Source organism: Lampetra fluviatilis, chromosome 20, assembly GCF_964198595.1.
Source record: "Lampetra fluviatilis chromosome 20, kcLamFluv1.1, whole genome shotgun sequence".
NCBI classification, from domain to species: domain Eukaryota; kingdom Metazoa; phylum Chordata; class Hyperoartia; order Petromyzontiformes; family Petromyzontidae; genus Lampetra; species Lampetra fluviatilis.
In genome coordinates, this window is record NC_136294.1 from 11,376,483 (window position 1) to 11,389,078 (window position 12,596).

The 12,596-nt window shown below is 46.2% G+C and overlaps 1 protein-coding gene across 2 annotated transcripts in view; it reads right to left on the bottom strand.

Annotated features, from left to right (window-relative positions):
• Nucleotides 1–2,335: 2,335 nt before the first annotated feature.
• The window catches only part of CHAT (choline O-acetyltransferase), an 80,800-nt gene continuing 70,539 nt past the window's right edge, over nt 2,336–12,596 (bottom strand). For both annotated transcript variants that reach the window (XM_078865208.1, XM_078865209.1), the window contains 4 exons: nt 11,488–11,659; nt 7,451–7,513; nt 6,431–6,568; nt 2,336–3,427 (listed from right to left, as the gene is read on the bottom strand). In XM_078865208.1, the coding sequence (XP_078721334.1) occupies nt 3,059–3,427; nt 6,431–6,568; nt 7,451–7,513; nt 11,488–11,659 (742 nt within the window). In that variant the 3' untranslated portion in view covers nt 2,336–3,058. The remainder of the gene's footprint in view (nt 3,428–6,430; nt 6,569–7,450; nt 7,514–11,487; nt 11,660–12,596) is intronic.

Sequence of the window (12,596 nt, forward strand, 5' to 3'; positions counted from 1 at the left end):
GTCCCATGTGAAAGTTCTGGAAACGCAGTCAATCAACGGACTTTCAGGAAAACTACTGCCATTGTTTTGTTCACTTTCGCCTTTTTCAGTTCATCCATGTCACTTCATGCCACTATGCATTAAACCCCAAGCAATGCCCAACCAAGAGGTCACCATTCTCTTGGCTCTTTAATGCTAAAAGCAGACACACACAATCTTGCTCTTTGTTACTGCGCACAATAATGTCTCTCAATAGAATTTGAGTGTAGCCTTGGGCTGACTCAATGCTTTCTGTGGTGTGTATTTGGAAATGCACAACACAAAACACTTCATGCAAGCACTTGCATGAAAGCACAGCCAACTCTGCACATGGCAGAGAATCACGTGGCAAACACCTTTCCAAATACACCTGGCTGAGCAGCAGGGTTGTTAGGCCATCACTGGTAAACCCACCATGCTCTACCCATCCTGCAATAAATGATACATAATTCACAGTACAGGATTATTTGCTAGAGTCTGCATCATATAGCTCGAATGCGCAAAGCCATTAAGACCCTTTAATGTTCTTATGCAAGCGAGAGCTGAAGTCAATTTAAAATCTCAAATCAGCATGTGATGGTATCCATCTCCATCGGTGCACCCAAGCTCGTGGTGTTAATTCCACATTACAATGCTAAGTATCAATCTCACCAAAGCACAACCACTGCCGACTTTCTACAAAGTGGTGTTCATGTTTTTGGCCAGGATTTGAACTGGCAACCTTCTGACGCAGCAGCACTTGGACAGATTAGACCTTACCAACTGGAGCAAAACTGTATATTCACTGTTGCAGAAGCTGACTGCCCTGATATTAAAAGTAAAGGGCTGTCAAATGTACTTTGAGATATAAAAGAAACGAAAGCCCCAAGGCCTAATAAAATGCTGGTTTAATGGGACAAAATATCAAGATTGAATTGCCCGATGTATTAATTATGTAACACTGATGAGAATTAAATTATTTAAAGACAGATGCCTCACTCTTCATTCGTGAATATTTTCAATAAAAATCAAGATTTTGTTTGATTATTAGGTGCCAGTGACAGTCCACATCGTAAATTAGACATTTGATAAACAAATCGTTCATGAACAATTTACAATTCTGTGGCATTCATCATGCCAGGTGGTGCTGTGGTGAGAGAAACTTGACTCTTCATTGGAAGGTTTTGAATTTAAGATTTTAAAAAAATTTACTCAATGTGTATCCGGCGGTTACGAGACAGACTACACTCGAAGTGGGGGGGCATTCTACAGGCTGTGTCCTCTGGGGCAGCGACTCTTTCTATAAGGAGTATACTCGTTTGGGACTGGGGAGGGGGGGGGCCATTTTATACTCAAGTATGAGACGGGAGGAGAGGGAAGGAAGTTAAAATAAACAGGTGAGGGTGGGGGGGATCCAGGAGCGGCTGCCAGATGAGTGGAGTGGGGTGTTAGGGAATTACAGGCCGAAGAGCTTTCCTCTCATTTTGAGGCCTTCTATTCGGGGGGCACATTAGTCAACTACTTCCTTCTGTTTCAGACCCTTCTCCTAGGGGTTTCTGGGTGGGGGTGGGGGGGGGACTAGGTTGAGTGGACTGCTGAGGAAGGTGGGTACGGTTAGGGAGATAGGGATATAATTCCATGTAGGAAGCGAAGTCGAGATATCCTGTAGGTGCAGTGGGGAATTCCTCTGGAAGAGAGTGTGGAGAGGGGGGAGGGATTATTTACACCTAGATATCTGATCTGTGTTGGCCACTATCTGAATGGCGAGAGTGCGTCTGGAGGCTTGGGAGAGACTGGGGAAAGTGACATTAGTTCCGATGTCATTTAATTCAAATCACAGCCAGAGGTCGTGGGCTCGGATACGGTTGGCAGGATGTCGTCTGCGTCGAGATTGATTTTTTTTTCTTTCATCGCCTTGCGTATTCCGACAAAATGCCTAGACTGGATCTGAATTCCAGTGCTTTGCCTCGTGCCTCGACTCAGTTGGAAGCTGTTGGGTTTGACTGTCGCAGGAGGGTTTGGAGTATAGCTGCTTGAAAGTGTCTATGAACCGAGTGGGGAATCTGAATTTTCCAATGGCCCTTGGCAGCTATGTCAATTGCATTTTATTAGAGTTCTGATGTCAAATCTCTGCTTCGAATGAATCATGTTTGAGTTTCGCTGACTAGGCTCAAAAGAAAGGTGTCTCTGGTGTGGACCAATCAGTTTCAAAGACAATGCATTTCTTATCAGAGTATGTTTTTTGTTTGCATTCTGACCACAAGTATTGCGGTTAATGCAGATGTGATTCCTTGTTAAAAGGTTTCAGTTTGTTTTGTTGCCAGAAAAAAAGGGGAAAACCTATTTTCATTATCACGGTAATGGAATTACATCACGGGATAGATGATCACATAATTTTCATAATCATAATTTGGGCTTCTATAGTTTCTAAATGCCCTTGCGCAGGAGGTTATTGCAATGCATGAGAGGCCATTTAACCTCCGTGTTGAATACATCTGCGCTGTACTTATCGTCACATTGTTGTGGAACCGCCCATATGAATGTCTATACCGATACCTGCCAAGTAAAATTCAGAATCAATCTGTAAACGCACGATCGAGTTCGTCATAGATCTGTCGAGACCTGCGGCTCCGGAGCCGCATGCGACTCTTCAAGGACCGCTGCTTCGTGACGTTATTAAGGGCCACTGTCTCGTATTTACCACGTGCGTTGTGAGTCTTGAAATTTGTAGTTTTTTTTACCCCTGGTCTAGACCGACATACTGGTCATTCTAGTCTCATCAAAGACCAGTACATAGGAGTAGTCTCTGTACATTCATATATAGTCTGTCCAGTCTGGCACCAACCTCATGCTATGGTGGACTAGTTTGTAAGTGAATGTCCTGTGTAAACACGCATATATCTGTACTGTGTAGCCCTATGGGTGATGAATACATAATCAGCATGTCCCATAATGCAAATGTCTCATTATCCTTATACCTGCCTAGTCCTGTTGATAACAACCTCTACATGACTTCTATCCCTGCTCAATCCTCGCCCCGAGTCGATGCTCTCAAACTTTCTCACTGTTTGGTCTTTGCGCCGGCAATTGCCGAAGAGCCATTGCTGGCCACGGTGGAAGCCACGGCCGGAGATGTGCCACGATTTGTGGTGGTGGTGGTGGCGGCGGCCGTGGCGGGGGCAGTAGCGGGGGCCTTGGAAGGTGTCGTGGCAGGCCGCTGTGCGCGCTTGTTCTGCCTCTCACACAGCGCCCGCATCTCATCGAGGCTGTCGTGCAGCGCGCGGGAGAAGTGCTCCGAGCCCGTGGTGGGGTCAGAGTGGAAGCTGGAGATGCAGAAGATGAAGTGGTTGTCCTTGGGGTTGTAGGAGACTCCGTAGCCATCCGGCACCACGGGGCCATAGCACATGAATGCGTCCATCGTGGTGGGGATCTGGGGTTCAGGGGATAGAGGGATGGCACTGATAAATCACACGCGCATTACTCCTGCATTAAATACATTCTTATTTATTTTGGGCCTCCCTAAGCTGTGTCAGTCAGGGTTTCTTTCACCATATTTCATCATGCTGGTAAGTGCGGACTGGTGAAAGGATGGCCTAGGGAGATGTTACTTGCCACCGATGTGAGCTGTGGCTGGGTATCAAATTTTTACCACCCAAGTCTCTAGTGTTCTGCAATAACCAAAGCGTTACCACCCGATCCTATGCAGAAATATACACCTTTCTTTACACGAGAGTTGGCTGGGTGGGCTTTGGGATCATATTGTAATCGGCGACTTTTGCTACACATCGTGTAGAGGGGACTTCTTCTTTATTCACACACGGGCACAATACAGGCCAACCTTATCTTCTCATTCTGAGTACAACACTTAGATGTTAGCATCTCTACTGGCTATACACACGATCGATCACAAGGCGTGGTTCCACCCGTCCACTCTCGGCTCTGTCGCTGGCTGGCGGCGTGCTGGGAAGGGTGATGGAACCCCGCAGGAGATCTTCCACATGGCCGGACGATGGAGAGAGATCACGGCGAGCAGCGACGCAGTCTGGACCCAAGACTCCACACACGAAACCCGAATCCTCCTCCGCCTCCGCTTATATCACCGCAGGCGCGGTTAGGCTCCGCCTCTGGCCACGCTCTATCATGGAACCGTCGAGCAGGTTCCCGGAGCATCCCGGCAAGCCCCGCCCATTACCTTTGGCCCAGATACCTCTCCCTTTCGGATTGGATGCTGTTTTAGCATTGCCTGTAACCGTGCTTCCCTTTTCTAACCAGCAGGTGTCATCATGTCATTACAATATTATGGGGCCACAGATTGTGGGAGTCAAATGCGGCCATACACTCATGTCTTCGGTGTAGTGAGTGGATGGTTTCATCCAAGTATGTATGTATGTTGAACCTCTTTCGCACCGAACGTAGCCAACTGTGCTAATTGTAGGTGTGGGACAAGGACAATCCACCTATGACTGCATAAACATCATTAAATTCAGTTCACTTAATTCGGCATACTTCAGCTCTATTAATTAAATATGTAAATGGTATTGACATGCAATGGACACTGCAGAGTATTCAAGAAGGGTTAACCCCGTCGGGGAAAAAGAGCTTATCAAATTGACTTGCGAATGTAGCTCTGATAATGTCAACTTCCACAGCCGTTATCTGAGACAAGCTGGTGAACTGCTCAATTTAATAGCTTCAAATTGAATAGGAATGTAATTGTGTAATGTAGTTTAAATTTCAATGGCATGTTAGCGACACTCGGTAGTGCACCATTATATGTTACGCAAATAATATGATTAGTTTTTAGGTCTCACAGCTGGAATAGGCCCACGTGCTCTGAGATTAGTCCTGTACCCACTTGGTCACCTCTATTTTTAGTAATTCAGCCTTTGCATTGATAAATGTGTGGAATTCTTTGCAAAGCAGAAAGTATATAACGACTTGAAAACGGTCACAACACACGTTTTTCGCTGCAAGTTTAAGGATATACATGGTAATATGTAGATGTTACCATGTAGATTCAAGGGGGCCTCATGGTGGTCAAATGTTAACTACCTTACCTGGTATACAGGAGGTTGTGGGTTTTATCCCGACCCTGACACCGTATGTTTGGAGTGTGCATGCTCTCCCTGTGGTGGCATGGATTTTTCTCCGGGTCCTCCGTTTTTTCCCTCCACATTTAGAAACATGCATTTAGAGTATTTGGCTGCTATAAAGTTCCACGTGACAAGCCAACTTCGTTGAGATATCCTTTCTGGCCAGGTCACTTCTGAAAAAGGGCTCTGCAGCTCAGTAGGCCTTACCTGGCAAAATAACAAAAATAGTTTAGTTATTTTCGTTTTAACATATGTCACAAGAGTCGCATGACAGCGATGTAACTGGCAATCTGGGAAATCTTGAGGGTCTGGTGACAAATTATTCCCGGTGATATCGCAGGTGGCCCAGCTGATCACAGTGCCGAAATCTGGCGACGCGAATTTAATTGAAAACGCCAAAACTTTGAACGTAAAAAAACCTGCACATTTTCCAGTGTGCAATTAACAACATAATATTGTAACAAAAATATTGTCCAAAAAAAAAAATCCGATTTGCACACGTGGCAATTATTTTTGCCGACTGTAAGGCAGAAATGATTTAAGATGGGCCGAGAATGATTAAGGAGCCAATTAAAATTCAATTAACACAGGTGCAGTGGTGAATGGCATGGGTCCCTCTTGATGCTACTCGGCTCTGGATGACTGCCATCAGCCCCGACTGGGGTTCCCCATGCCGCGTAATAGATTATTGATCTCAGCTGTGTCATCGATAACTCGGAGTCGCGCGTGTTGCGCCGCTGCCACTCGCTCCACCCACACGCACGCGGGAAGGTGCTCACAGAATGAATCGATTCAATTAGGCCCACATCGATGATCTGAATGTGTTTTCTTCAACGTGAGATTTAACCCCCAACAACAAGCATTTACATTTAAGGCAGGCACTGATCCCAATAATGTTTATTTAAAATGGAACTTAACCCAGTCCTGTATTTTTAGCTCTAAAACCTGGTTTAGATGTGTCCTGTAGCTTGCTCCGTTAATGAAGGAAGGCCTCACCACAACTCTTCATTCTAATGATATTCTAAATGCACGTTTCTAAATGTGGAAGGAAAAACCGGAGGACTCGGAGAAAAAATGCACGCGACCATGGGGAGAACATGCAAACTCCAAATATACAGCAGGCGTCAGGGTCGGGATATAACCCACGACCTCCTGTATACCAGGTGAGGTAGCTAACATCTCGCCACTTTGGCGCCCATTGAGGTGCACAGACAAAAATTCACTTTGACTTCACGTTATACCTCCGACAGTGTGAAACCAAATCCCGAACCTGCACCCCGCGTTTACAAACAAATCAATCAATAACACACAGTGATGCGGTGAGGAGGGGAAGCGCACACCTGGCTGGTGGACATAGCGAAGAGGTTGCTTTGGATGTAGGTGATGTCCTTAAACACCTCGGGGAGATCGTGGTCCAGCTCGCGCGCAATCTCCCGTAGCCCCAGCATGTGACAGTCAATGGCCATTCCTGTTATAGCCTGAGACCACAACATCATCACCATCATCATCCGCGATCAACCTACTGCTGAATGAAGACTTCCCCAAGCCGTCGCTATCTCTCGCTGCCCCACGATGTAACATTGTACCTCTGCACACGAGCCGATGTCATTGCTACATCCGCGTGGTGCGCACCCCCTTGGCTGCAATTCCATCGGTAGTCTCAACCACCGGTCATCATCCCTTCTGGTGACATGTCCTGCTCAAGCCCGCTTGCTATTCTTAACAGCCAATGTCACATATTTCACGTGCGTATGCTCTTTAATCCATCTGTTCCTGCAATTATATGAGCCTCTGACGCACCGACACAACCTCTCATTTCCGTGACCATTGTAACCCGTGCCGCCAGCACCGGACCAGCCCGGAGTTTTATGCCAGAGCCGCATGTCCCCGCTGGCGAATCCACTTTGTGTGCCTGGTTCCCTAAGTGGGCCTGAGCGCTCCCTTCTCTAACCGTGTTACACGCGCAGAGGGGGTCAACAATGGGTCGACACGGAAACGAAATGCGCGCTGTGACATCTCCCACATGGTTTCACCATTGGGGTCGTCATTGTTACATCTACATGACAGAACGTTTAAAACATGAAAACAATTGCTGTACTTAAACATAGTCTAATCCAGCAATGGCTTTCGGGGTGAAAATGTCAAGGATTTTGCCGCACCGCCCTCTTCTGCCCACAATGCCTATTGCACGTGTCCTTTGCTCATGGTTCTCATCCGTCCAAACACCATCCAGACTCAATCCTGCCGAGCGTCCGAGATTGTACGTTGATCGGGTGCATTCATTTGTGATTTTGGTTATAGCCAATAAGATATTTGTGTATATATGCACATACACACACATACGGGATATAATCACTCACAAGTATGGTGTAATCCGTCTGTGCCTTTATCGCCTTCCACAGGAGCTCCATTCTCTCAGCATCCTGAACGGGGGAAATTGTGGTCACAAGGGGAGAGGAGAAGTCCCATTATGAAAAGCTGAACAAAGTAGCAGGGAGGAGGGAGTGTAGGCAGTGGAGGGGTTACACTGGATCAAAAATGAGACTTAAGGCGAGTGCAGAGGAAAAGGCAGATATTGGGGGCAAGCTCGGCTTGGCGTTGAAAAATGATTAAACGCCTATCCTGGACTGTATATTTTTTGTATATATATGAAATGTTCTTCCTGGCGTTTGCTCCAGGGTAAGATCCTATTTCCAGTCGTTGGCCTTATTTGATACGAGTTAAAGAGCCCTCAATTCTTGCACGAGGGAGGGAGAGGCAGAGGGGGCAAGAAGGTCGCATGTATTTGGGAAATTACACAGGGTTTTATGGGTTTTTTTTTGTTGGTGCCTTTTCAGAGGTAGTTCGCACGCTTTCGTGCTCATATGACAAAGCACTCTTGACCCACGCAGCTGTTTCCTCAATGTAATCATTTGCAGTGAAGTCGTAGGGGGTATGGAGAAATCATTGGACGGTTGAGTTATTTATTTACATTTTTTTTCGGAACCCCAAGGAAGCCTCACCCCGGTAAGGGAGACTCCCAGGAGGGCCGTGCTCCGAATATTTGGTTCAGTTCCCCAGGGAGGCGTTAATATCTGGACGAAACCCACACCTGTGAGGGTATAGAACTTAAATCAATTTTGGTGGTTGAAGTATAATCATCGCCCGTCAAGTATGGGGCAGTGTCCTGATCAGATAATGGTTCTGATCAGTGGCAAAAATTCCACATTTTCATGGCAGGGGCTTGAATATGCATGGGACAATTTTTAACTTTTCACAGAAGTGGTACCTGTTTTTGTCATATTTACCACTCCATTGTTACCTGTAACTGCTATGCCACGCAGAACTATTATCCTTTATTTGAGAGAACACCAGCATGCTTGGAGAAACCCACATGTTAGTGGAGAACACTCTAAACGTGCGTTAGACCACGTTTCTAATTAACTTTCTTAACTTGAAAAGTTGTAATTTACTTGGACAAGATATTTTGAAAATCAATGGGGAGGTCGAACATGTAGACGTCCTTTCAATAAAGAAATCATTAATTTTTTTTATGATTACATTTTAGATGCAAAAAATTAGTTAGCATGTGAAATGAGCTACGTGTGATGGATTATGTCCCATCACAGACAGTTTTAATCAGGAACAAACTCTAACACAAGGCTTAAATCACCATCGCATGACAGCGTTGATCGCAGATACAGAAAAACTGTATGGGTCAACGGCAAGTTGTATACTATTACATTTCTACTTCAATAAGTGTAGTTATTTTTCCTACTTATTGTAATGCCAGTGTATGTAGAAATTATTACTGGTAGGAACCACCTGGTTCCACCAGCCCATAGGGGATTATTGTGTCCGTCCGTCGTGCATACAAAAATGGGAGGGGTGGGGCTGGGTGGAGAGGGGAGGGTGGGGAGGGTGGGGAGGGTGGGGGGGGGCTGGGTGGGAAGGGTGGGGCTGGGTGGGTGGTGGGAGGGGTGGGGCTGGGTGGGGAGGAGCTGGTCACCCCGTGGTGCCCTTATAAAACTCAACGTTTAACCTACTCACGCCGGCTTGTGCCCGCCCTCACAGTCGGCCATATTTGCGGAATACACCACGCCGCCGTTGACCCTGGCCATTGACCGAGCAACCCAACGTTCCTACCAGCTCCCTCCGCAGGAATGTGTTTTCCCTTTACATTGGGGTCAGACACACCCTTGAGAGATCTGATTATTCAGACGATGAGTGCCATCTTGCACAAAATGAAATCTCTCATCCCCGCCTGATCCACCATACCCCCACTTCCCAAGTCACAGTATTAGGGGGCACAGTCAGTGAGGCACCATTATGAGCAGACCGGGAGCTTGGCAATTTCATTGCAGCAGGAGGAGTCCGTCACCCCCCCCACCCCCACCACGAGCCCTCCGTTTTTTCACTTAACGTCATACGCCGCGTGCTATTAAGAGACTGCGCGAGACACCGATGTGACCCTCCCCCCCTCCCCCGCCCGGTACAGACGGGGTCATTTTCATCAGAAGGTCACCCTGTGTGTCGCTTTTTGAGTGTTTTTTTGTTGTCGCTATATATGTGTGCGTCAGTTTAACGCGTAGGCTGTTGCGACCGATCTCATCCATAGTAGAGGGGTTTTTTGGGGGGGGGGGGGGTTAGATCGCGTGAATATAAATGTTGTGTCGTTAAACCCGCCACCACCCGACACAGCCAATTAGTAAGGTTTGTCACGTAAACAAAACGTGTCAATTCGTTACTCATTCAGCACACCGGTTGTGTGTTGGAGTGTAAACCCACAATATTTACAATTCGAGCACGACATTTCGCCAGTAATTATAACCAGCATCATCATAAATCCTCCTATTTCGGTCTTAAATAGAGGGATACATGTGATGCCGTCACTTGTGAGCCGATCAGGGGCGAAGGGTTAATATATTCATGTAAATGACAATGGCTATATATTCTTGGTTTGGTTATTCACAGTTATTCATGTGTGTGTGTGAACAATCTTATAACAGAGCCGTGTTATCCAATAGGCACAGTGCCTACGAAAACTAAAGGGTCTACGAAAGAAAACTTTAACCACGTTTTTTTATTTGTATGATAAAAAAAAATGTAACCAATTATATCTTCTTGAATAAATGTATCTATATAGCAAGGATAGGCACAGCGTTTCAAGTGAGATCTGCTTATATGCGGCACACAGCGCGTTCCCATCGAATGAGGGCACAGACTAAATAATGAACAACATCTATCCAGCGGCTGGACGAAGTCCGCGTGAAACAAGCGAGTGACAGCAGCGGTACCAACTGTCGAGTTATTATCACTCAAGCAGTGCCGGATTATCCCAGTAGCACAAGTAGCTACAGATGCTACGGGTCCCGCACTTTCAAGGGCCCCGCGCTAAATGCTTTCAAGCTATCAATTCCGGTTCAGTTATTCTGCACTTGCTCTATTACTATAGTTCTATACCACCTTCAACTTTTATGAACGACTGGGTGTTTAAGGTTAACGATTTTTCGTATTATCTGTGTTTTAATATTTATGTTTTTATTTTATTTTATTTAGGGTCCCTTTATAATAGCTGAATCTGACACTGCACTCAAGGCCTACGAAACAGAAGCGCCTACGAAAGCTCTAATCTGGCCCTGTCTTGTAACGATCCCTTTGTGGCCCGATGCGACACTGCGCGGTTTTCAGCGGCTGACTCGCAACCAGAAAGCGTGCGAGTTAAAATCCTAGCCGTGGGGGTGGGGGGAGGAGAGGATTTGACTCGTCAAATAAATAAAAAATCAGACCGCGTGATGCAAATGCAGGTTGGTCCACAAATAATGACAATGTTTATTATACCCTTTGTTTCGAAAATGAATACAAATTTAACTCATGAGATTTCATTTAAAAAAATTAAGGTAAACTTACCCTGATTGAACTACCCTAACCCTATGATCTAAATGCCTTAACAAAAAAAAGTTAGCTGCGTTTAAAGATAAAAGTTTTTATGTTTCGATAATATGAACAATTTAGTATGAGTGCTATTGAGAGAGAAGTGAACGCGTTTCGTCACCAGGGGTGTGGGGGTTGGGTGTTTGCATCGGTTGAGTGGTCCGCGGGCCAAAGAAGTTTTAGAAACACTGCACTGGGTCATCATGAGACTCCAGTTCAGAATTAGCTGAGCGTGCGATTATAGCGCTCAATTAATTATACGAAGACGGCAGGAGAGATGGTGAGAAGACGTCAAATAATTCGGAGGCCACGAATGAACACGTTTCTACTAAAGAAATGAAGTGATTGAATAAAATGAGAGATACGGTTGGCCAGCAGTGAAAATGTACAGGCTCAGAACAACAACAGCAGCAACAGCAACATCGGAAATAAAATGAAGATCTCGACGTTTCGGCAGACTCCCCCTTCTCCACCGTGTACTCACGGACACGCCGGCTGCTGCCTCCCCGGCCTCGCCGAGGCTCGCCGACGACCTGCCCATGGCTCGCACAAAATCCCAGGCCTCCCTCGTGGCAGAGCGAATGTTGTCGACGCGGCCCTCCTGGAAGCGGCGCAAGGAGGCGCTCTCGTACGTAGACACCAGCCGTCCGTGGCACCTGCAGAGGAAGGGCGGGGGTGGGGTAGCAGGCAGAGAGACCTTGAGGAGGTGCGACTGAGAAACACTGTGGCAGGGAAGAGAGCTGATGACCGCGCGAGAGTGCCGTGCTGGCACCGGTTAAATATCGGGCAGCTTCCTCGTGTTAAACGACGTTGTATGTCGAACATATTTGCCCGAGCTGATCACCAGTTGAAACAGTGTCCAGTTATAAACTTTAGACGGACAAAAACATGTCTAGAATAAGTAACTACGATGTCATTTGTGACATCAAAATCCACGGATAGTATTTTTTGCATCGTGTTCAAACTTGACAATTATTTAACGAATTGTTTAGGCTTCGTGGATAGCGGTGTGGCTCACCGTATGTGCTTTCCGTGATTTTATTGATAAGGAAGACAATTTGACTTTCAATGTGTATTTGAACACTGTGATTAATAGTACAAACGATATGACGAACAATACGTTAAATCATTTTCATTCCTCCATGTATGTACGTTGAACCTCTTTCGCACCGTACGTCGCCAACCGTGATAATCGGAGTTGCGGGGGGAGAATAACAAACTAAACACGAAAATTCAGTTCTCAAGAAATGAGTTTCCAATCGCGATTTAAAAGTGCATAGCTCCAGTCGCTTTCTAATATCGGAAGGAAGAGCGTTCCAGACGGCCACGGAAGCTCATCTAAAAGCGCGCGTTGTGGTGACCGTCTTTGTTCGATGGCCAGCCAGAAGCCGCTGCGAGGATGACCACCGGAGTTTGCGAGACGTTTTTTGCTCCTTGACTAAACTCGACACGCATGTATACATGGATATATAAATGCACAAGCCCCACATTTATCGTCCATTCATCGATATGATATGGCAGACATGTCCAGAAAATGAACATATCTACAGATAGGCACGAATTATGATCGCAACATTTGAATAAAGGGGCCAG